The sequence below is a fragment of the Octopus bimaculoides genome, chromosome 29 (assembly GCF_046866305.1).
Source record: "Octopus bimaculoides isolate indiv1 chromosome 29, ASM4686630v1, whole genome shotgun sequence".
Taxonomy (NCBI): Eukaryota; Metazoa; Mollusca; class Cephalopoda; order Octopoda; family Octopodidae; genus Octopus; species Octopus bimaculoides.
The window spans coordinates 7,879,664-7,905,984 of NC_142956.1; the positions used below are offsets into that span (position 1 = coordinate 7,879,664).

Sequence of the window (26,321 nt, forward strand, 5' to 3'; positions counted from 1 at the left end):
GTATGTGCGTGTGTGTGTGTCATGCCACTTGTGAGTGATACTGGTAACATTAACTCAGTACAAACCGAGACATGGTCGTGTCCTCGTACCCTCAGTGACTAAACTGACAACTCTGCTAAGCTTGCTTAATGAAGAAGGTGATTAGGCAGCCTGCAGAATGAAAACCAAAACTTGTTATGTGTACACACGCTTAATCCTGTTATTTCTTACGGACAGCGGTTGCTTTCGTAACAATCATCGACAAGCTAGTGGCTTTGGTGCAGATAACACAGTGGTTATACAGAGGATTGGCATTCTCTTTAACGTCGGACACAGCGGGTTCAGTTAGTAGAGAACCATGAGAATTTGAATGTAGGCCTGGTGTACCATATTGCTCGGAATGAGAAATCTCCATTCCTTCTTAGGAAACCACTCATGGAGAAGGAAAAATTTGATGCAATACCTGTGACCCGACAGGTAGCCTGTAATGTTGGCTAGTCGTTCTTCTTGATGTATCTATCATCGTTGTTTAGGGAGTTAGATTAATTGTGTGCAAGATCTCTCCTCACTTTAAAAATCATTCATACGCTGGCATTGCTAGGCACATCTGCACCTCCACCTTTCTTTTCTTTTTTTTCTTCTTTTGAATGGCTGGGTGTAGCCTAGAAAAGAAGACTATATTCAATGCAAGGTAATAACAGTAATGACAATGTTAGAATAAATGGTAATAGGGGCTCTGGAACGAACTATGAAAGGGTCTGATTCGGCAGGTGTCCTGGATCGCTACACTCCAGGTCCATTCTTCTTCCTGTGACTGAAGAAAATGTAAGCTTATGAATATCAGCTGCTGGAATATCGGTACTCTTCTGGACAATGAATCAACAACATATACTGAAATAATATCTGCACTTGTAGGAAAAGGGACACAGCGCAATAATCTGGATAATGCAGTACTCTCAGAAACAAGGTTTGCAAGTGACGGTCATTTTACACAAGAGGCTAGTGGTTATACTTTTTACTGGAGTGGTAAAGAGGAGGTGTATAAAAAGCAGTTTCGTGCGACTTTTGAGGTGGGAATATCTGCAGGCCTAAAAGAACTTCCTGGAGTAGTTAGTGACAGATAAATATACATGAGACTTACGTTGATCAATGACCACCATGTAACTCTTGTTAGTGTTTCAGCTCCATGTGTTCGTCTGAAACTGTAAACATTTCCTTCTACATGTCTCTGAAAGAAGTTGATTGGAATATTTCTGAAGTTGATAAAGCTATTATTCTTGGTGATTTTAAGGTAAGAGTATAGAAGCTCGCACTTCATTTTGGGTTGTGTATACGCCTCCAGGCGATAATGAGGCTAGTCCAATACGTATAAATAGCTAGACGAAAAGCGTCAAGCAGAGCGGAAGAACGGAAGTGCGGAAGAGCGGAAGAGCGAGACGGAGCCGTCGGTAGACTAGACGTCGAGTTCGGTAGAGTCATGTCGTTGGAAGTGAGAGTTGGCTACAGGTCATCCGCACGTGCGATATAACAGTGGCGACGAGGATGAGATAGCTCACACACCCACTGTGTAGTATTGCAATATAACATTCTGGATCAGCAACCTCCTATCACTTCCTTGCATTTTGTCATAGTGAGGTGACGTAGTGTTAACCAGGTCTACTCCTTCATCAGATACAACGCTCATATACGACAACAAGGACTGCCACGGCTATTCTTGCTCTGACTTCAATGGTAGTCTAAAAGTGTTTAGGGTCGGAGGAGTTCATGTAGTGCAACAGCTTCTCAAAGCGAATAACTACACATTCTCACAGACTGATCCCACACCTCACAAGGCATCCTATCTACCAACTGTACAATCACAAGTACTTCCTCCGCATCCATCCTACTTAGACTATAGGTGCCATCGTAGCCTTTCTCGCCACATTCACCCACTTTGCAACAAACTTATTTGAACGGCGGGCAGCGTATCCATCTCAGTCTTTTCAAATGGAATTCAAAAAAAGTTTATGATGGCCTGAATGTTCAACTCACTACCACTTACGTCTATTTGACTACTCTTCCTCCTAATTGTCCATCTGAACGATTCTAATAGGTGATCCTTTACTCTTAGCACCGGACAAATTTTGACGTAAATTGCAGAGATCCAGCGTTGGAGCACGAACTCAAAATCAGTATCATTTTGGATTGTCGTCAATGTTCTGATCAAGTGGGCTCAACACATAATATCGAATTCTCATGCGGAAATAAGGCTGATGCAATGAATACGTCATCTATTCCTCTTGTAGCCTGCAGCTTTGATAGTATAAAATGGTCCGTCACTGAGATCTGTACAATTGATACAAAAAATGCAATTATCTAACATTGCACCACATGCGTCTTACAAACGCAGATATAGATAGACTACACATCACACGGCAGGATGGAGGAAGTGCACTGATGCTGCTGCAACTGTCTTTGATAACAGTAACCATTTTGTTAGACATCTATTCAAAGACTGTCTATAAGTATGAAATTAGTAAGACATACACTTCATTCTGGGTCAGTAACTTCCTAACTTCCTTGCCACTTATCATAGTGAGGCGTTGTAGTGTTATCCAGGACAGATCTTTCATCACATACAGCATGTGCAGCCTTGACACTCTCCACCGCTCACCCACCGGGAGCTAACGGTGGCGTAAGTAGCAGTACAAGTACATATAGAAAGATATGTGAAATATACACGCAAACATTCATAAATACATACCTTCAAAAATATATACGCATATTGATATATAGACAGATATATGTACGTATATTCACATGCATTCAACATCAGGCTGCCTTTGCTGAATTGGAAACTCAAATAATCTCCAGCAAGCCTCCGACGCTCCAATATAGCGGTAATTTTCGTAATTCGAAATTTCATCTATTTGATTTTTGTAGCCAACATTAAGATGCACGTCATCTTCTTGTCTTTGTAAAAAACAACGTTGCACCTTTGAAAATGTACTTGTAAAGAAATTTGACAGCCTGAGCAGATGCACACCATTTAAAATTTATATGAGCATCGTACTTCTGCAACAACCAAGCATTATAAGGAATTATATAACGGTTATGAACAACAATTTCTCTATTTCCAATACGTATTGAAGTTGTGAAGCCACCATCTCGAGGGTTTCGGCGACGATATTGTGGATAAAAATCATTTCCAATTAAGGTTTGTGATCTGTAATCATTTAGATATCTTTTACTGCAAACCCCATTCATCATGCAGAGAGAATTTAAATTATCTTTTCCGCAGGGTCCATGTATCATGTGTTTCTCCATCGGGGAATAAAGATGTGACGTTAATGGGTTTTTTCGGGATTAGGAAGTTCAGCTGTAACAATATTATCTATTTCTTGCCATGCATTGTGATGATTTTGTATTATGATTAAAAGATGTGATAATCCTCTTTCTTTTGAAATTCCACTGCGTTCAAATGAGCAATAAGTTTCCCAAGGACTCCCGATTTGATACGTGCAATAGTTAGCGTTGCTTTAATTAAAATTCGCTTGCAGTGATATCTTGTCGCGCAAACTGCAGTCTGGCCCACAGAAAGCTATTTAACTATTTCATACCATTTGGAGTTGCATGTAAACGTCAGAAACACAGTAGTTTTGCCAAACATTCTAACTATGGCCATTACATCCTGGTAGTGATTTGCCATATATCGCGGACTTCCTGTAAATAAACTTGACAATATATATCTACTACCTGTACGATCAGTATCCCCTGCAAGTATAGCATCTTGTAGTGCATTGTATAAATCTGCTCTTAAGTTTGCTTGATTGTTACTAACATATCGTAGACGGATGGATTGTACTTTGATCTACACAGTATTCCTAAAACAAACGCTGACCTAATTGAAATATATTTGTAGATCCTGTCCTTTTCATGTTGCGATAACAGTAAAATTGAACTATTAAAATTTGACAGTTGACATTTTCCTTCATTAATCCAAGGTACTAACCATCTAGGCCACAAGAAAAAGAAACATGGGTATATCATTGTGCCATATGATCGATGCGAGTCACTGAAAAGTTTTGTAAATATTTTTTGTTATTCTCTGCTCTGAATTGTATTACGACCATTCGTTCTGAACAATTCGTTTTCTCATCAAGATTATTTAGCAAGTTCATTAGAAGTGTTCCCCGTAAGGCGTTTTATCCGCATGTAAACCTACTGACACATCAGCAGGAATATTTCCAGCCTCAGTTTGCTCCTGCACGGATAGAAATGATTGTAAATATTTCCAGCACATATCGCAGAATGAATTTCTCTAAATATGTTGATATCGAAGGCTTGGTTTGCATTGTTAAGCGGCATTCTTTGAATTCGTTTTCTTATTTGTTCTTCATGACCATAGAAATACGTTTGTAAGCTATACCGGACTGTTCCTATTTGGTTTCTAGGAGCTCCAATAAATCTATAAACAATTCCATGTATTCTGTAATTTGTAATTCCTCTCAGTATTGAAGTGTCGTCTACTTTCATAACACATTGCCATTGCGCTGTTGAACCTTTGAATATTACATTTGGTAGACGAAATAAATAACGCTAAGCATTTCACCCAACATGCTAACGTTTCTGCCAGCTCGCCGCATTAGAATGCAAAAGATAAGCAACTTCGTTCGGTAACTCGGGGATATTTTCAATTTTAATCTTTCCTGATTTACAGCATATACCACAACTGGGATTGTTCATTGTTCCTCCTGTACTCTCTCCAATAAACATCAAAGCATTTTATTAGTGGCAACGCACTTCCATGAAGCTGCAACTATGGCGAGCGACGTCAAAGGGAACCTGTAGACGTCCATCTATATCATATTGTTGAACTATATTAAGAGTCATCCTATTATTGATTTGCCGACGTCTTCTTTGTTGTGTTGCATTTTGTTCTAAAATCTGTTCACGTTGTTCTTGTGGTCGTTCTTGTCTTGCATTTCTATGCTGAGCAGCATCTTGTTCTAAAATTTGATTTCTTCGCTCCCGTGACGGCGCTAAACGGAACTGACGCCGTCTTTCTGTCTTTCCATTTACCATGCTCTACTTTCTGTTCTGGAGTTTGCCTCAATCTTCGTAATTGCTGTCTCAAACATTTTGCAGTTCTTCTATGATTAGAACGGTCTTCTTCCATGGACAGATTTGAATTAGATATTTATTATTTAAATAGAATAGTATGAAAATATAATCATAATAGTGAGACAGGTGATTGTATATGATGACAATATTTGTATCTTATTTACACAGCGTGAGGTATAAAAATAACTAAACTTTCTGACAAACATTCAAATACATATTGTTTTTATCTGAGACTAACAAATAGGAATGAATAAAAGAAGAACATTAAAAAGTATAACGAACACATTGTCAGAGCTACTGAAACGTTACTCACATGTAACTGTAAATACTAAGAATTAAGTATCACTCGGCAAGATCTTAAAACGTGGGTTAATGTTTACAATATTACCCGGAAACAATTTTCTTTTTTAAATTCACAAGATTCGAGTTTTTCGCCCGTAGGTTGGAGACAGTTTATCGTGGATAGCGGGTATAAAACCAAATTTGAAATATTCCTCTGAATATTGACGAACTTTTTTAACTTGAATCAAACACGGAGTGATTTCAGTTCAAGCAACTTTTTTCAACAATTTCTTCAGAAAGATTTCAGTATAAATTTTCAGAACATATGCTCAAAAAGAAACAAAAAATATTCAGTGAATCTTCTGAGATGCCAATGCCTTTGTATCAATGATAGAAGTTTTAACCTACCTTTTTGCGGAATTAACAAAACTGACTGGTGGGAATAAAATGACCTGTTAATGTTAATCTCTGTTCTTAGATATATACGTGTGTGTGTGTATGTGTGCGTTACCAGTGTATGTGTGGGTTACCATTGCCATAAATCCCTATCTATCTGTCTCTCTCTTTCTCTTTCTCTATATATCTTTGCCTCTTTCTCTTCCTGCATTGACGCTACCCCTTACTTCAACTCCATTTCAATTCCATTTCACACCATTCAATTCTTTCATCGCTCACCCTCAACACTATTTATTGCCATACTCTGAGGCACCACACTTTATTGTGTACCAGGTGGTCATTTACTGTGACTACCGGGAAAAGTTTACAGAAAATGGCAGTGATCGAGTGAATGAAGATTGAACTGAAACCGATGTAATTTTGGACAGCCACCAAGTATTAACATTCGACTGGTCAGTGAACCATTCTTGCTGAATCCTTTATTCATACTTTCCTTGATATATCTTGAGCAGCAAGTTGTAATTCATAGATTTGTTTGACAAGGCTTATATTTGAGTCTCACCTAGCAGAACTTCCACAACACGTGCAAATCTGTTACTTCACACCTGGTCCAGAATTGCCAACACTGCTTTGGGTAGAATTACTGTCCTTACATTTTTAAAATATTGTTAAAGAAGTAGAACACTTCTTTAACAACTGCATCACAACACCTCTTTTAATAGGGCTTAGATATCTCCTCTTCTCCTCCCTATTGCAGCAGAGATGTGCCAAGGGAGTTTAAGTTGTGTCTGGCATAAAAAATAAATAAGTTTTTAATAGGGCCATGTTGACATCTACCTCGTACATCCAGTCATCGATTCTACAATTTCAACAGTTATAAGCCTTTTGCATAACTGCACTACTTCATTCAAATATTGCAGCAAGGTGTCCAATTAGGCGGTAAAGTCCATAACCGTCCAGGGTCCACTATCCTCGATGAACATTTCAAGAAAGTGCCCTAAAAAAGCTACAACTATCTACTTCAAATAAATTAGCACACCGATCCATCAGAGAAGAAACTGCAGTTTCTTGACGTGTTGCAGCTCTGCTCTTGGGCCTACCGAACGAACTAGATAGTGAGACCTGTCATAAAACTCATTCAATGGTCATTTTTACCCCTAGCACGTCAGTCGCATCAGCTCTTGTAGGTCACTAATTAGTTCTACCGCTATTTTTGAACAATCAGTCATTATTTCTTTACAAAATGTAATGGATTCTGAAGTCAATGGTTATGGAAGACTGAGCAGGACGACTCCTTGAACTAGTTCTATAAATATAAAATGGTCTCTGCAAATTTGGTGTGAAGAAGAAGAAGAAGAAGAAGAAGAAGAAGAAGAAGAAGAAGAAGAAGAAGAAGAAGAAGAAGAAGAAGAAGAAGAAGAAGAAGAAGAAGGAGGAGGATGCAGCGGAGGAGGAGGAGCCGGAGAAGAAGAAGAAGAAGAAGAAGAAGAAGAAGAAGAAGAAAAAGAAGAAAAAGAAGAAAAAGAATGTTTCCATGTTTATTGTCCACACGGACTGCAAAATATTAACGACAATTCATAAACAACGGACTATGGATATTTGTATTAAACTGTGTAAATAATAATAAAAAGACTACTAACACACTCTAACAGCGGGAAAACTCAATCTAAGGGTGACAAAGGAAGCCCACATATCTCGAAACATTTCTTTCACCAGGAGTACAATCACCACTGCTTTATTTCCTACCGTACAACACAGATTATATTTACTAAGTTAACTAACTTCCAAACCACACTCAAGCATCTGCCAACAAATTTAATTGGATGTTGAGCAGCACATCCATCTCAATACTCACTTTCCTTTTGAAATAGTATTTAAAATGATTTTGAGGACCTGAACATCTTGTGCACTATACAAACACATATAGATACATACAGAAATATATATAAATGTGTGTGAGTGCGTGTGTGTGAATGTGAATGTGTGGGTGTGTAGGCGGGTGTGAGGGTGTTTGTGGTCTAGTGATAAGGTGTTGGATTCACGATCGCGAGATCGCAATTTCAAATACCAGTCTGGGTTGTGCGTTATGTTCTTCAACAAAACACTTCCACTCATGTTGCTCTGCGATGCCTTCGACAACTGACTCGTCCAGATATTCCCAATCTGATCGGTCATTTCCGGCTTTTGCCACAGCCTCTTCAGTGGGATCGGCTCAACTCTGCCGTTCCCAGACGATGATCACTCCTAGCATATATGTCTACGCCACAGAGTTCATTAAACCGGGCTGATGGCGTTAGAAATACTTACATTGCTAGAAATAAGATCTAAACTCTCTTATGTTGCAGCCAAAGCATATACTTTATACATAAGTGGTGACAGGCACAAATCATTTTTAATGATGGTTACAGTTTTCCGTCTTTGTATAAATTTGCTTACTGAAGCCTAAATAAATTATATATGTATATAAATTTATATATGCATACGTACATGCATACATACGTACATACATACATATATACAGTGCAAGAAAACTTGGTGATTGTTTAGTTTACAGCTCCATGTATTTTGTCACTACGCATTCAGAAAGCCAGTTTTGCTTTTGGCAAACTGTGAGACTCCCAATGGTCTAGACATGATAATTCCACTGCACCAAAAATTAAGGTATAAAATACATGTATCTTAACCCCTTTATTGTAAGCTTGCCAAGCCTGGACTGTGTATCGTAAGCAATTGAAATCTATGGGGGGGGGGGGTCATCAACAATGTCTCAGAAGGATTTCAGGATCCGCTGGAAAATGCTTGTGAGTAACGATGAGGTGTTCGAAAAAGGGAAATGTTTCGGTGTTGAATACAACCACTGTGGAGTATCGCGATACAACAGTGGCAACGAGGTTTCTAATAGCACCCAAAATGGAAGATTTACTGAAAGCAGCAGTGAAACAACACAAGCAGCAGCAGCAGCAACTACAGAAGTTAATATAATTGTTACTGCAGGCGAGAAATAATACAGAATCCTTTTCAGCAGATGGTGTTGCAAATTCCATCGAAGAATTTCAGTACAATCCAGATGAAGGAAGTACTTTTGCTGCATATTACAGACGATACGACGATATATTCCGAGAGGAATGCAAGGGATGGTCTAATGAAAGGAAGTTAGGACTCATTTTGCGAAAGCTTGCTACTCCGGAACACGAAAGTTTTTGTAACTTTATTTTGCCGAGAAAGCCCGCGGAATTGTGTTTTGAGGAAACGATAAATATTTTGACGAATATTTTTAGCGAGAAAAGTTCACAGTTTAACATTCGATGGGAATGTTTAAACTTAAAGAAAAACGTGTCCGATGATTTTGTGACATATGTTGGTATGGTTAGCAAGGCTTGCGAAAGGTTCAAGTTGGAAGAATTAACGCCAGATATGTTCAAGTGTTTAATATTCGTTAAAGGGCTAGTGGCAACGGAAGACGCGGAAATTAGAAAAATAATATTATCAAATTTGAACCAAGAGCTATGGCTGCGGAGAGCGACATTTGAGGAAAGATTGCCCCTTTAAAGATAAAACCTATTTTAAGTGTGCTAAATTTGGGCATATACAGACGAAATGCCAGTCAAAGAAAACGGTAAAACAAAAGAAAGTCTACTCAACAAAAGTAAACTATACCAGACAAAACCGAAAATTTGTATCGGTAGAAATAAATGGATTTCAGACCAAAATGCCATTAGATACAGGTTCAGATGTATCGATAATACATACGGCAACATGGAGTAAAATAGGCAGGCCGTTGTATAAAAATACTACGAGGATAGCCCACGGTGTGTCAGGGGAATGAGTTCGATTCTTGGGTGAAACCACAGCAGATGTAAAACTCAAATACAGGACACGGATATGTAAACTAATGATATCAAACATATAATGAATTTGTTTGGGACAGATTTAATGGAAGGATTCGACCTGTGGGATCTATCACTGAATACATTATGTAATAAGGTGAATGCGTCACAGCCCGTGTCAGAGAAAGCATCGGAAAAAATGAAATTAAAACTGAAAAGGACGTACCCGGATATTTTTTCGAAAGAGCTCGGTATATGTGAAAACATTAAAGTAAAATTTGAGTAAAAAGAAAATGCTGTGCCGGTGTTTAAACCGAAAAGGTATGTACCATTTGCGGCGTTGAATCAAGTTGAGAAGGAATTAAAACGATTGGAAGATATGGAAGTAATAGAAAAAGTGGATTACTCGGAGTGGGAAGCTCCTACGGTATATATAAAAAAGAAGAAGAGCGAGGTAAGAGTATGAGCGGACTTCTCAAATGGGCTGAAAGACTGTTTAAAAAAGTATAATTATCCGCTGCCAAATCCAGAGGAAATATTTGCCAAGTGCAATGGGCGAAAAATTTTTCCAAGCTGGATTTTTCTGAGGCCTACCTCCAATTACAGGTAGACGAAGAATGTGCTAAAGTATTAACAATTAATACTCATAAAGGTCTGTACCGTTTCAAAAGACTGCCATTTGGGGTGAAAGTTGCATTAGCAATATTTCAGCAAGTAATGGATACTATGCTGGCAGATTGTGAGTTAGCGGTCCCATACCTAGATGACATACTGATTAAAAGTGAATCAAGGGACCAACATAGTGAACATATAGAAGAGGTTTTCAAACGAATAAGTGATTATGGATTTAAAGTAAGAGAGGATAAACGTGATTTTTTTTACCAAAATAACGTACTTAGAGCAGATGATTGATGAAAACGGAAGAAAACCAGACCCATCTAGGATTGACGCGATAAAAAACTATGCCTGTGCCCACTAAAAAACAACACTACAAGCATTGTTAGGGTTGGTAAGTTATTACCAGTTGTATATACCTAAAATGTATGAGCTAAGAGCTCCTTTGAACAAATTACTAAAGAAGGACTCGAAATGGAGCCAGACAAATGGATGTCAGAAATCATTCGAGGAACTAAAAGAGCGGTTAACTTCAGAGTTATCGTTAACTCATTTCAATCCAAAATTGAAAATAATTTTGGCATCGGACGCCAGCGAATATGGCATAGGAGCGGTAATATTGCATAAATTTAATGATGGTAAAATTAAGGCTATTGCACATGCATCGAGGGTTCTGTTACCAGCAGAAAGAATCTACTGCCAGATTCAAACAGAGACGTTATCATTAATCTTCGCAGTCAAAAAGTTCTATAAATTCTTGCATGAGAGGACGTTTACACTGCAAACGGATCACCGACCGTTAATGCTTATTTTCGGTTCGTAAAAGGGTATCCCCACGCACTCAGCAAACCGCTTACAGCGCTGGAGAACTACTCTGTTGAACTACGATTTTCAGATGGAGTTCTTGCCATCAATGAAAATGGGACACGCAGACGGGTTGTCTAGGCTGATTCCAAGATATTAGGAACCTTTTGAAGACACGGTGATTGCATCGTTAAAACTAGAAAAGGAATTGAAGAACATTTTATGCAATGAAGTACGTGATTTGCCCGTAAAGCTGGAAGAAATTAAATTGAAATGGCAAAATGATAAGTTTATAAATAGGATTAAAAATATGCTGTGTAACAGAAAAAATATAAAGGAGCGGGACGTAGGTTGAAAGTACTATTCAGTATGTGATGAGGTATTATTATACGCGCAAAGAATTGTAATACCTGAAATAGTGCAAAACTGAGTATTAAAAGATTTTCATGCTGGACATCTGGGGATTGTCCGGATGAAGAGCCTTATGAGAAGTTACGTTTATTGGCCAAATATGGACGAGCAAATTGAGAGACTGGTACAACAGTGTACAGGATGTGCAATGGCAGCAAAGGCGCCCCCAGTGCATATACAGCCTTGACCAAATACGGATTCGGCATGGTCTAGACTATATGTGGATTTCGTAGGATCATTAAATGGCTCGTATTATATCATTGTGGTGGATAGCTATTCCAAATGGCCTGAAGTGTGTAAATGTTCAAGGCCAATAACAAGTGTGACGACTGACTTCTTGGGAGAACTGCTCGCTCGGTATGGAGTGCCAGATACGGTCGTGTCAGATAATAGGACACAATTCACAGCGAAGCAGTTCAAAAGATTCTGTAAGTCTGTTCAGATGAAGCATGTGTTAACTCCGCCATACCACCCAAGGTCAAATGGGTTAGCGAAAGATTCGTCGACACATTCAAGACAGCTTTAAGGAAGACCAGACGGGTAACCTTTGAAGATACAAATATGACAAAGTTTTTGCAGGTGTATAGAATAACATCGAATCCAAATGCAGAGTTGGTTAGGCCACCCACAGATTTGATGTTTTCCAGAATAAGTCGTTCTATTTTTGACAAATGGTTGCCGAGCAGGAAACAGGAAATAGAAAATTCGGTAAGAAAAACGAAATATTTTAACACACGGGACAAAGTGTATTTTAGAGTATATAGTAACGGAAAACAGGACTGGGAACAAGGAAGTACAACGGGACGTCTGGGTAACGTGACGTACACAGTAAAAGACCGAATTATGAACACAGAAGGCAGTTAAACCAATTAAAAAAAAGATATACCAAAAACCATGAGAGGCAAGAGGAATAAATGGATATATGTTATTATTTGTTCGAGGTCCCAGAACCACAAGCGAAAGCGGAACCGACACGTAGGTCGAGTAGGAAGAGAGAACCTACAGAAATGATTGAAATAAATGCTAAGAGAAAATGATTTGCCAGTTTCTCGCCGAGGAAATAAAATTGATAAATTCAGGTTTAGAAAAAAAATACTCTCAAAAGGGAGAGATGTTGTGTGGACAGGTGTTGTTTGGACGCCCCAGACGATAGATGGGCAAGTCCAATACGTATAAATAGTGGACGTTATCCCTAGACGGGAAGCGTCGCGTCGAGGAAGCGTTTTTTTTTGAAAGAGAAAAAAATACTCAAAATGGGGAGGTGTTGTGTCGACGCCCCCAAATGAAGAAATAGGATCGACCAAGACATATAAATAGAGGTACTCTGATCGTGGGAAGAGTCGACTAACTGTTGAGTTGCAATCGTGTAGAGATCGTCGGAAGGTGCTAGATAGCAGTAGCTTGAGAGATAACAGTGTCCGTCCCAGAAACCAAAGATGAGGTACGAAGATTGTCTGAAGTCAGGATTGAATAAGGTAAATGTTCCTATTGACAACTGGGAAGAATTAGCGCATTGCCGAGAAAAATTGCAAAACGTTGTATATGAATGCAAAATGAATATGAAAGGAAAAGAATGGAACATGCAAAGATCAAAATGAAGATGAGAAAAGGTGACAGGAATATACATAAATATACATATGCACATACACACTCAAGGACAAATAAAACGTTTTCACTTGTATACTTCATGAAACACCCGTTTTGTAAATGACAGTTTTTGTATCTTACTCCCAGTTTTCTCTGATAACGTCTCCCTATACGTTTTTTCTCATAAACAAGACGGCACATAAAGAATGCATAACGAAACTTATACACGGTCATAAATATACTTGTATACCTCACACACACTTACACATACCATAATGTATCTAACCATGTAAGTTTGACGTTGTATGCATTAACTCTTTCTTTCATCTTCTCCCCGGTATATCTATACTAAGAGGTTTATAAAAGAGGCAAATGCTTTCATGACAAACACAGTTTCCACTTATTTATATATTTGTTCCGAAATACTTTAGTTAAATTACTTAAACGTTTTCATATTTTCCATTTGCAGCTAAGTGTTAATGATTTTGGGATTTCAGCCAGTTGGAAAAGTCAGTGGTTAATGTGCAATCAATACGCTCCCATATCCATATACCTACGTATTCCAGCGATATACATACAAATACCCCCCATACATATAAACATATCTCCTATGCACACAAACAGCCCCATACACAAACACAAAGGCACACACACACACACACACACACACACACACACACACACACACACACACACACACACACACACACACACACACACACACACACACACACACACACACACACATATATATATATGTATATATATTGATACGGACCGCCGAAATACAAAATAACGCTATGTCCCTATTCCCCGAGCTGGGTTTGAAACCGTATTCTGGTTGTTGAGGATAATGTTATTTCTTTTGTCCTGTCAACAAGCACAGCTATTTATAGCGTAGGAGGATGATCGCGGACCCTTTCTGGTCATCGAAAGTTGAGAAAAACAAGTTAGGAATTGTACTAAACTGACCCAGCTTTGGAGGGAGTAAGGACTATTGGGTACGGTATCTCTCATAGATACGACAGCAGGCAGTTGGCGTACGGAGTCGGTATCTGGCAGTTGGCAGACAAGCGGTTGGCCAGAGCAGTTGGCGTACGGCAGTTGGAGGAAGAACGGGAGCCGGTGTGAAGACCAGCAGCCAGTGGAGGAGCAGATGGAATGGCAGTCGATGTAGTGAAGAACGAGTATGTGACAGCAGCGGTCAGCAAGATGAACAGAGAGACTGACAGAAAGAGGCTATGGTCAGAAGGTACCAGTCAGCAAAAATGGATAGAGTCTAAGAGAGAGAGGGACAGAGAGATGGAACTGTTGTGGCAGGCAAAAAAATTGTAGTTGGTCACTTCTTGTGGATTGTAGTGGGAGCTTTGAAGGAAAGGAAATTCTTGTGGTGAAGGTTTGTTTAAATATTCTTTAAAGAGAGAACTTTGTTGTTACATGTTTTAAAAGAAAAAGAGATTTCGTTAACTGTGATGTTAACTGGTGGAAAAGAAAAGAAAACTTTGTTGTGACATGTTGTTCAAAGAAAAGAAAAACAAAGAAGTAAAAGAACTTTTAATTGACTTGATATACGAACTCTTGATTGTAAACTTTGATTATGTTAAAGGGACTGTCATGGTATTAGCTGTCAGAAGTGAAAGTAGAAAAATCTGACAAGGAACGTTACTGCTGGTTTAAGTTGATTCTTTGGCTACTGACAGCTAATACCATGACTGGCCGGAGCGAGCTATCTGTCTGTCTGTCTGTCTGTCTGTCTGTCTCTATCTATCTATCACTCGAAAGTTATTGGAACAAATTTGACACCTATATCCATGCGTTTGAAAACACACAGAGTATAAGGGTACTACTTAAAGCAGAGTGGTCCCGAATGCGCAGTCGCGCGTCCGCGCTAGCTAGTCGTGAGTGGTCTATCCTATTATTTTTAAACTTCAAACTTCATTTGTTTTCTATTTTGATAAATTCTCTCTGTTGAAAATTATATTTTTATATTTTAAATAATTTGCAATTTCAGAAAATATATTTTTATATTAAATTTGCGTTTTCTAATTTGATAAATTCTACGGACACAAACAGAGGTGAACGAGTGATAGATAGATAGAGAGAGAGAGAGAGAGAGAGAGATAGTGAGATAGACAGACAGACAGACAGATAGATAGCTCCGGCTAGTCAGTAGCCAAAGAATCAACTCAAACCAGCAGTAACGTTCCTTGTCAGTTCTACTTTCAATTCTGACAGCTAATACCATGACAGTGCCATGTTAAATGCTTGGAAACGCTATTGTTACATGTTATTGAATGCAATGTTATTTTGTATTGATGATGTATTGTTTTGCTAAGAAAAAGAAAAGTTAGTTTCACTACGCAACGTATGGTCCGTGTTATTTCTTCTTCCTTGTCTGTTGTCGTCGTTACGTGTTCCGGCTGGGCTTATTAGTCGTGGCGAACATCCCGGCTCACTGAGCGTCGACGTTCGCGCGCGCGCGAGTTTTCTCTTCGTCGAGGTGCTTCGCGTGCAGGCGTTCGTAACAATATATATATATATATTTATTTATATATATATATATATACACACACACACACACACACACACACACACACACACACACACACACACACACACACACACACATATATACACACATATATATATATATACGCATATAAATATGTACATTATCTCATGTCTCTCTGTTGTCTTCTACTTTATCTGTACCTTATTTATCAAGATATACATTTTGCTTCTTTTACTCATCCTTCCCACCCTTTCTAATTTCTTACGTTTCACTTCATCATCATCATCATCATCATCGCAATAATCAGCATCATGAATAAATATTATATATATATATATATATATATATATATACACACATATATATACACATACATATATATACACATACACACACACACACATACATATATATATGCACAAATATATATATATATATACGCATATAAATATGTACATTATCTCATGTTTCTCTGTTGTCTTCTACTTTATCTCTACCTTATTTATCAAGATATACATTTTGCTTCTTTTACTCATCCCTCCCACCCTTTCTAATTTTATCATCACTACCACCATCATCATCGACGTCATCAGTTTCACTCATCATCATAATCCACTGCATCAGCAGAATCGTAAGCAGGACTACATCATCAACACCAACACCAACCACATACATCACCATTAATGACATTATAATTAATGATATCATCATTTCTTTCATCGTCATTATCAATCGATGTCATCACTTATCATTATCATCATCATCATCATCTCGCATTATCTAATTCGTTTACTACTGCTTTTTTTTCTTCTCTTCCTACATCTAATTCATTTGACATATTTCAAATTTTTATGACTAAATTCTTCTATATTAATTCTTATGCATCTTCTTTTATATTACAGATTTCTATCCAATAACAAAATCCAGAAAATTGAAAAAGGATCATTCGTAAACGTCTCAATGCTTGAGTTGTAAGTAGAATCAGTTATACTGATACTATTTCCTTGACTCTTTATTTGTAAATATTTAATATCTTCCTATTTTCTTTCTTACCTTTTCTTTGCCCTTCTCTAACTCACTTTCTCTTTATATACGTTACTGCGAATGTGTGAGAAGGTGGATGAGAACGTTATGGTTTGGGGTTTGCATCAAGTTTTGAGTTCGCATCAATGTTTGTGTTCGCATAAATATTTGGGTTCGCATCGAGGTTTCATATCATGTGTGTGAGGCGGTGATCTGGAGGACTCATTAGCACGTCGGGTGAAACGCTTAGAGGTATTTCATCCATCTTTCCGTTTTGGGCTCAAATTCAGCCGAGGTCGAATTTTCCATTCATCCTTTCGCAGTCGGTGGTATGTGTATCAGTGAAGTGCGGAGGTCGCTGTAATCCATTAACCCTCTCTCTCAAAATTCCAGTCCTTGTGCCTTTCACAGAAAGGATATTATATGTGTGTATAGGCATGTGCATATCTCTGTCGTTCAGTGTTTGTATAATTATAAATGCCTTTCGTTTTCTTTATTATCTTTTCACGCGTTAGTCGTTTTCGTCTTGGATAAAAATTACTAAGAAGATCTGAAAGCAATTGTTTTACTCTTCCAACGAAGTTGGCTGTTTTCCTCCAGGAACATAGAACATGGTGAGTTCAAAAGACGGTTTGGGGAAATGTTGGAAGTATTGCAATGTGAAAATAGCTCGAAGAGATTAAAGAAGATTGTGCCAATGGGATTGTTATTAATCCTATTGATTTAATGAAAGAGACTAAAGAAGATTATCGGTTAGTCTTTGAGAAGTTGAGAGCACTTTCGACGTTCCTCGGCAATTTAGAAAACAATGTCTACTAACTCACTTAAATATAGGCAACCTGAGTAACACCCAGAGATCATCGAACAAGACGAAGGAGGATGTGATTCAGTCTGCCACTAATACCAGCAACCACCGAGTTGTCGCAGTAGCATTCGTTTTCCCCCATTGCGTCATTGCGCACAAGGGATGACAAATCTCTACATAGGAAACCAAAACGAAAATGCGGAGTAATTTTTCATCTTGGATAAGAATTACAAAGTAGATCATAAAGAATTTGCTTTACTCTTCCAAAGAGTTTGGCTATTTTCTATCAGAAACATACTGAGATCAAGGCAAGGCTTCTGGCAAAGGTGGAATTGTTGGAATGTGAAAATGAAGGGAAGAAATTTAGGAAGTCTGTATATATTTATTTGCAGATGTGATTGGTTTCACCAAGCGCAAACACGAACAGTATTTTAATGGAGGAGACTAAACAAGATCAAAATGTTGGTCTTTGAAAGGAAGAGAACGATTTCGACATTACTCAAAGATGTCTACTCTATCATGTAGAAAATGAAATGATGGCTACTCGGCTATAGAGAAAATGGCTACTCGGCCACGTAGAAAATGTTAAAATACGGCTACTCAGCCATAGAAAAATGTAGACCAACAGAAATCTTGACGGCTTCCACTGTTCTACATTTACGTCTTGTTTTGACCTTAATAACAGTCTCAAAGGATTTACGGTAGCAAATTTGGCTTGCTGGTAAAAAGCGTTGAATTACCAGTAATCAAATTTCTGACTATGAAGCTTCTCTAGATTGAAAGTAGAACACATATGTCTGGTCTGTGTAGCCACTAATTTTCAATGGTTAACATTTTGAGATATTCATGTGTACTGACACATTCGAAAGAAGACTGATGCAACGGATACTATATCTATATTGCTTATAGCATAGAGCTTCGGCAGCATAAATGATCCATCAATGAGATCTGTTCTATCAATACATATATAATGAATTATTTCACAATGCACCAGATGCGTCACCATAATGTACATGTAGATAGATGGTGTCTGCTGCCTTCACCTCGACGTCCTCTACCGCTCTCCACTTCTGTCTTGTTCTGACATCATTAACAGTCTGAAAGAGTTTAGGGCAGTAGGTGCCTCGGTAGTGTAACACATTTTCTTCGGAGATAACCACGTATTCCCTTAAATTATTGATGGCGTGTATCAACTAGTGTTTTCCATGCAGGGCGATGTTACTCAGGCACCGTGGCTGTTGGGAACTCAGCCATTTCTAATGGAAACCGCTGACTACCTTACACTGTGGATATTGGAACTTCCTATACGAAGAGACCTCCCCAAGGCGTCCTCGAGGAATGACATATAGGTAAATCCAGGTTTTAAACGTACCAAGAATACCTGTGGATAGGCAGGCTTCCGATTATTTCTTGGTTTCATTAGAAGTAGGAAGGTCAGGCTTGTGTAGGATGAAAGATTGCAAAGATAAAGCACTATACAAGAAAACGAATGAAACTGAAAATAGGTGGGACTATGTCCGGCTTCCTATTCTCAATCTCGGAGGCAATGCAAATGAAAGAGATCCACATTGAGTGAAAGAATTTAGAAAAATTCAAGGATTTATGTAAAAAGGAAGGAGACTGTCTGAGAGTAACACGGCCAAGAGAAGCAGTTGAACGAGCAGAAAAGAAGATCATAGTATACAGAACGCTTAATGTCAAGACGAAATAAATTGAAATATCAGAAATTGAAGCGATTGAGCAGTGCTTAAGTGAGATTAAGCAATTAACCACGTTCTATGCAAGAGGAAGAAAGTACGGCACGGTGGAGGTACGCTTTACGAGTGAGGAGTAGGCAAAATGGCACTCCACTGTGTCCTTGAGAACGGCTAGGTGGGCACTTTTGCCTACTTATTGTGGAAGAAGAGCAGCAAGAGTAAGAATTGGTAAAGTACCTCCGGAAATGGATGCAGAGTGGCTGGTGACAGCCATTATTCACAACTGAAAGGGTACAGTGGAGGTCTTATCAGTTGAAAAATCAAGAGAAATCATCTGGTGGAGTTTTGGTGTGGACGTGTTAATCCATATAACCCTGCCAGACCTGCACAATTAAGTTGAAGAATTGGTGCTCCCCGACGAAACCCGACTGAGCGTTGTGGTGGAGGGGAAACCACCAATATGTTACAAATGTAAAAGTAGGGGACATATGCAAGCACAGGTTGGAGAAATAGAAGGGTGTAACGACGCAGAAAGAGAGGAAGAAGAAAAAGAGGAAGAGAAAAAGGAAGATGAAATAACTGTAGATAGAAAGAGCGCGCGTGTGGAATCACCACCAAAAAGCCTGAAAAAAAAAGAAAGGTAAAAAGAAAATAACGGTGGAAATAGAAACGACAGAATATCGAACCTGAGAACCGGAGCATGCAGTGACTAGTGTAGATGAAGATGAAATGGAGATTAGACTTGAACAGTGGAAGGAGAGAGTGGCATTGCAAAGAGAATATATAGTGCAAGAAGGGAGACCCAAAGGAAAGTATTTAAAAGGATTGTTACTCTACATGAAAGAGATGGTGATTGAAAAGAGGTTGGCAAAAATGAAAGGATTAATACGAGTTAAATTAGATCCGAACACGTTTTACAGTGATCAGAAAGCAGTATTACTAGACAAAGAACGAATGGAAAGGATGATAGAGTTGTTTCCTTGTAGTGTGATGGAATCAAGCGTGTACGTCCGTTATGAGAGTCTGCCCAATGTTGTTAAACTGGAATAATTGACAGAAATTATAACAGATAAGAAATTTTAAATAATTGATTATAAAACTGTATAAAATAACAGTTGAATGAAACTGTGAGCTTTGGGCGGGTGGGGGGGGGGTCGTAAGCCATTCAATTTTTCCACTATAAATATCCCATTTCATATTCATCATTCGTTATATGTACCCCAAGTTTTGTGTTGTCTGTCTTTGAGAACGGCTGGAGAGATAAACTGACGGGGTTATGGCGTGGAAGCTTTAATCTACATAACCTGCACAATATTGCGGAAGAATTGGTGCTGCCCGGCGAAACCCGACTGAGAGTCGTGGTGGAGGGGAGACCACCAATATGTTACAAATGCAAAAGCAGGGGACACCTGCAAGCAAGGTGTCCCCTAAGAGAAGTGCAGATGGAAGACATAGTGGTGAGTGAAGATACAGTGGTGGAAGAAGAAAAAGAGGAGGAGGAGGAAATATCGGTAGAGAGAAAGAGAGCGCGAGCGGGATCGCCGCCAAAGAGCCCTAAGAAAAAGAAAGAAAAAAAGAAAACAGCTGATGAATAAGAAACCACAAGGAATGGAACTCTAGAACCGGAGCAAGCAGAGATTAGTGTAAGAGATGCCGCAGAAGAGGAGACAATTAATGGGTGGAAGGAAAAATTGGAAAAGCAGCTAGACCATGTAGTACGAATAGGGAGACCTAAGGGAAGTAAATTAAGAACGTTCATATTTTATTACAAAGAAATGGAAATAAAGAATAAGATAGCTAAGATGAAAGGTTTAATAAGAGTGAAATTAGATCCAGATATGTTTGAGACATATGAAAAAGCAGTATTGGTGAAGAAGGATAGAATGGAGAAGTTGGTAGAGTTGTTTCCAGGCAGAATTACAGAGTGTCAATTATATGTTCGTTATGATAATCTACTCAATGTTGTTAGCCTGGAGGATCTGACGGAACATATAACAGATGAAGATTAAAACAGATTATAAATTGTATAAAAGAACAGTAAAATGAAGTTGCGAGCTTGGGGTGGGGGGCTCGTAAGCCATTCCATCCTTTCGTTATAAATATTCTATTTCATATACATCATTCGTTATATGTACCCCATGTTTTGTGTTGTCTGTCCTTGTAGTGTCCCTTCTTCGTTCAGGCTATATGCCTCTAATAAAGATAAAAAGCGTCGCGTAGATTTTTGAGTTGAGTTGGGGATTTGGTTGAGAGGGAACGTTGCGAGCGGTGAGTTGTTGAACCTTGATTTTTGTAGCTGTTGTGTTGCTGAGAGTTGTTGAAGTTGTTTATTGTTGAATTGTTTGGAATTTGTTTTTTCTACCCATTTTTGGGTGTGGAGGCAGGCAGCTGCGCTGTGGTGGCGGCGGACGGGAGACTGTCGGTCGATATGCTGTAGTTGAGAGAGGTTGGGGGAAGGAGGGAATTTTGAAAGGTTCAATGAGTTGTTCAGGAGGGAGGGAGGGAGGTTGCCTTCGATTGACACCGCCTATTGACGCGGTACGGGAGGGGGCCGAAGTTAGGATGATTGTGTGTGGGATACTGAACGAGGAATGGCTGGTGGAAGCCATCCTCTACAACTGCAAGGACAAAATGGAGGTGTTAAAAACGGAAAAGTGGAGAGGTTATGGTCTTGAAGTCATGAGGACGAAATGGAGGTGTTAAAAGCGGAAGTGTCGAGAGAAATCAACTGATGGGGTTATGGTTTGGAAGTCATGAACCACATAACCCTGCCAGATTTGCATAAAATAGTCGAAGAGTTGGTAATCCCCGATGAGACCCGACTGAGAGTTGTGTTGGAGGGGAGAAGTAGGGGGAACATGCAGAAGTAGGGGGAACATGCAGAAGTAGGGTACACATGCAGAAGTAGGGGACACATGCAGAAGTAGGGGACACATGCAGAAGTAGGGGACACATGCAGAAGTAGGGGACACATGCAGAAGTAAGGGACACATGCAAGCAAGGTGTCTCCATAAAGATGTGCAAGGTGTCTCCATAATGATGCAGTGGTGAGTGAGGAAGAAGTTGTGGAGGAAGAAGTTGTGGAGGAAGAAAAGCAAAGGCGGAGGAAACAGCAGCAGAAAAAAAAATAACGAGAGTGGAGTCGCCACAAAAAAGTCCGAAGCGAAGAAAGGCAGAGAAAGAGAAAAAGAAAAAAATAGCACAGGAAAAAGAAACTAAGGAAATTCGAACCCAGGGACCAGAGCCAACAACAAGCGGGATGAGAAACGTGGAAGGGGAATTAGCTAAAATAATGAAGTTTGAGGGGTTGAAGGGGAAAGTAAAGAGGAGAAGACAATACGTAGCACATACAGGGGAGGCTGTTGGAAGAAACATAAGAACGATGATGACAAATATATAGAAATAGAGAAGAAACTATCAATTATGAAAATTTTGATAAGAATTAAATGGGACTATGATATGTTCGAGTTAGATAAAAGAGTGGTTTTACTGGAAAAAGAGAAACTGGAGAAGCGGACAGAATTATTTGGAAGCAGTTTTGTGCAACTACGATGGTTTTTCCAATATAATAACTTATCGAATGTCATCGAAATGGATGACCTCGTGGAATACGCAACAAATAAAAAATAAGACGGATAAAAAATGCATAATAAGAACAGTGAAATGGTACTGCGATCTTTGCGGGACTCGTAAGCCATTACATCTTTTCATTTGTTAATAACTTCATTTCGTATTCATCATTCGTTTTATGTACCCCACGTTTTGTGTTGCCTGTCTTCGTATGCCCCCCTCTTTCTTTAGGCTATATACTTGTAATAAAGAAATTGAATCGGTGCGTAGAGCGAGCCGGAGCCGTCGGTAGACGAGACGTCGAGTTCTGTTGAGTCGAGTCATTGGAAGTAAGAGTTCGGCAGTTGAGTAGAGGTACGTTATAGGCGAAGGCACGCCATCCGAAAGTGCGATACAACAGAATTAATAAACATACTTTATTGTTTTCCTCTTTCAACAGAATATCTGGTTTATTTACGACCTGTACATCCTGGGAAGTCCCAAAGAATAGTTACATTCTCTCCCTCATTTACAGTCGCAGTGTTTTCCTTCTACCATTTGTCAGTAGTTTTGATTTTATAATGCCGACACTTTATTCGATCTAGATATTACCTTACTCTACCAGGTGCTAAAACCATCCAGAGATTAGGTGGTCCACCGTTTCTATACCACCATTGCAGTATCGGCATTTGAGTCTACACAATTTTCCTCACATTGTCTTGATATTTCCGGGTTTATAAGCTCTGATCTTGAGCAGCCAAGATCAAGACTTCACTCTCTGCATTTAGCCCTGAGTTCCATAGCCACTGATGGATGTGCTTCAGGTCTACATCGACGTCTTTGCTACGGGCCACATATTTGCCATGAAGCGGAGTTTGTTCCCACCTATCAGCCAATTGTTCAAACGCATTTTACTTTACTACTGAGTTCACCTCTTTGCAACTACAGTTGCTACACTTCCACCATGCTGTTCAACCTGCATATTATGCATAAACTAACTTGAAAATCTTTTGTTCTCCTTCATAATGGAATGAAGCTTCTTACGTTTCTCTTGGAGTTCAAGGAATATTAGCATCCAGTCTTTAAATGTTTTTAGATATTTTCCCAGTCCAGTTATGGTGCTTTTGTAGGATATTACTAATTGGATCAATCCAAGACCTCCTTGAGCTCTGAGTAGGTAAAAAAAATGTTCTGCGTCCGCCTTTCAGTGGTGCATTTTATTGCAAGTCAGCAGCTTACGGATATTCGTGTCAATCTTCCTTATTTCGCTCATACTCCAGTACAGTTCAACACATTGAAACTGTAAATAACAACTGGAACTGCCAAGGAATTTATCGCTAACACATTGTTACGTGCATTTAACTCGGATTTTAGGACGGCTCGAACTCTCCTGTAACACTGCTCCTGATCTTCTCTTTCATACTTGCATACTGAATGCCAGAGACCTCGTTTTTTACGAGGTATTTGTACGTTTGTTCCTGCTCAATTTCTATTATGACTGTGTCAACAACCAACACCCCTGAATGTCAGGTCGTCAAGTTCCAGTTTCGGAAAGTGGCTCTTGCACATTTATCAATACCAAATTCCAGCCAGATGTCGCCACTGAATGCTTTCACAGTTCGTAATAGTCCTTCAAGCCCATTATCGTCTTTGCCTTAGTGATATAAGTCATCCATGTAAAATTGATGACTTACTTTCTTGTCACCAATTTTATAGCCATACCTTTTTTCTCTTAAGTTCACTGGCAAGGGGTATTTGGGCTATGCAAAAAATTAAAGGTGAAAGTGAGTCACCTTGGAAAATGCCGCAGTTGATATTAACAATTTTTGTAGTGCATACTCCATTAGAGTTGTATAATTGGAGGTTTGTATTCCACATTGACATGCTGTGCTTCAGGATGTTTCAAATTACAGAAGAAAGTTTGAAAATATCCAGCGATTTCAAGATCCGTGTATGCGGTATGCTGTCGAAGACCTTTTTATGATCAATCCACACAGAACAGAGGAATTACAGCAGTTGTTTCAATCATAAATCGGAATGAGTAGAAGTCCATGCAGGATATTGGCTTGTTGAGACGTTCATTACGATTCGAGGGATGTTACTGTCGGAGACCGATGTGGTAGCCATCCTCACCGCTAATAAACAGAAGTGGATATTGAAGTGTATCGTATGATCGACGTGTTTCACTACTTCGTTGGAGGGTGGTGTCACGTCGCCTAAGGACAATGTTTCTCGGATTGTGCTGTTCACCGTGAAGGAGTACAGCTATGCTATTTCATTGCATGTGGGTGCATTGTAACGGCCTGCATGTTCCCTGGATGGTCTTTTCTGGGCATCAATGACAACATTTAAAATTTGATGAAGCTTCTGTTTCCAAGGTACACTTGAAGCTGTGTATACAGAGCTGTTTTTCTGGTGCAAAAGGTCTTGCGCTTGCATTATCAAGTGAAGGTTAGTACTAATGGAAATGGAGTTTCGTCGCGTGGCTTGTTCATGTAAATTGCCTACAGAGTACAGTTGAAGAAATTGAGGATCTTGATTTTCAGCAGGTTCGAGCGAACCTATCCTATGGTAAACCTTTCCCTGAACTTTGAGAGTTGGTATAAATCCGCCTTCTTGAACAACATTAGCGCCGAACGGTGTCATTTGGAATGCACAATTGCACTTCCGGATGTTATTCAGGAAATGTTTCGACTCTGTAGTTGTGCCAGCGTAGAGTGACTTTAACAGCTGTGGTGGATCCTGCAGTGGAGTGAGGTTAACGTTTCAGTGGGGTTAACGTTTCAGTGGGGTTGTAGTGGAAGGCCTTTAACAAGCATCGTGAGCTGCATGGCGTTGAAAATCCTCGTCTATGAGCTCTTTGTTGAATGGAAGTCTGCAGCAGAGTATATGTCTGTTGTAAGGTGTGGAAAGCTCGCGCAGTAGCCATGTTGGCAGTATTCCTGTCCAGGAGTGTTGTGCGTTCGTTTTCCTTCTCTTGCAGCAGTTGAGGCAGCATCAGCACTTCGTCGAAGTGTACGCTGGGGATCTGTATGGAGTGCTCTTGAAGTGGCTGTACATTCAGCATTTTGTGATCGTCTAATGTAAGTTTCGATTGACAAATCATTAGTCCATCTTGCTGATGATCTTGCAGCTTTTGCAGTTTTTCGTCCAATTGAAGAAGTCTTCCTTTGGGGCATGGTCTAAAATAAGCATGATTAAATGCAGTGAGATACACTGTTAAGTATGAAATATTAGCTGAAGGGTTAGTATGTTAGTGTCAATAATTTCCAAACTTGTAATTGCTGTGGTAATAATGAAGTGGTAGTAGAACGGTAAATGTGCAAAATAAGATGATATTAGTGTTATGAGATGAAAATGAATATGGAAACAGTTGTGAAAGGTAAAGCGAGAGAAATGGTAAGAGTAGAGGAGAAAGTGGTTATGAATTGTGTTGGGAATGTTGTCGTTTGTGTGGACATGAATCTTGGGTGTTGTTTGTGAATGTATGGCTGCACTTTCATATACATTGGATAGGGAAAGGGTTAATGAAAGAGCAATTGGATGAATTGCTTAGCTTTGTTTAGTGGTGCACTTGTGGCAGAAGCTGCCGTTGATGCTTCATGTGAGTGTAGGAATGGTTAAAGGTAAGTTGGTAGGTCTGCAGGTCCACATTAAGGAAGAAGCACAGAAGGTGTTAAATTTTTATGCGTGCAGTGGCACGCATTTCAGTAAGGAAAACTGAAAACAGG

General features: G+C 39.2%; 1 protein-coding gene across 2 annotated transcripts in view; it reads left to right on the plus strand.

Annotated features, from left to right (window-relative positions):
* LOC128251221 (uncharacterized) overlaps positions 1–26,321 on the plus strand; it is a 157,610-nt gene that overhangs the window by 47,456 nt on the left and 83,833 nt on the right. The window contains exons 1-2 of one of the 2 annotated variants that reach the window (XM_089345196.1): positions 12,555–12,892; positions 16,419–16,487. In XM_089345196.1, the coding sequence (XP_089201322.1) occupies positions 16,477–16,487 (11 nt within the window). In that variant the 5' untranslated portion in view covers positions 12,555–12,892; positions 16,419–16,476. Of the gene's footprint in view, positions 1–12,554; positions 12,893–16,418; positions 16,488–26,321 lie in introns of those variants that run through there. The other variant, XM_089345195.1, reaches the window with a different exon arrangement.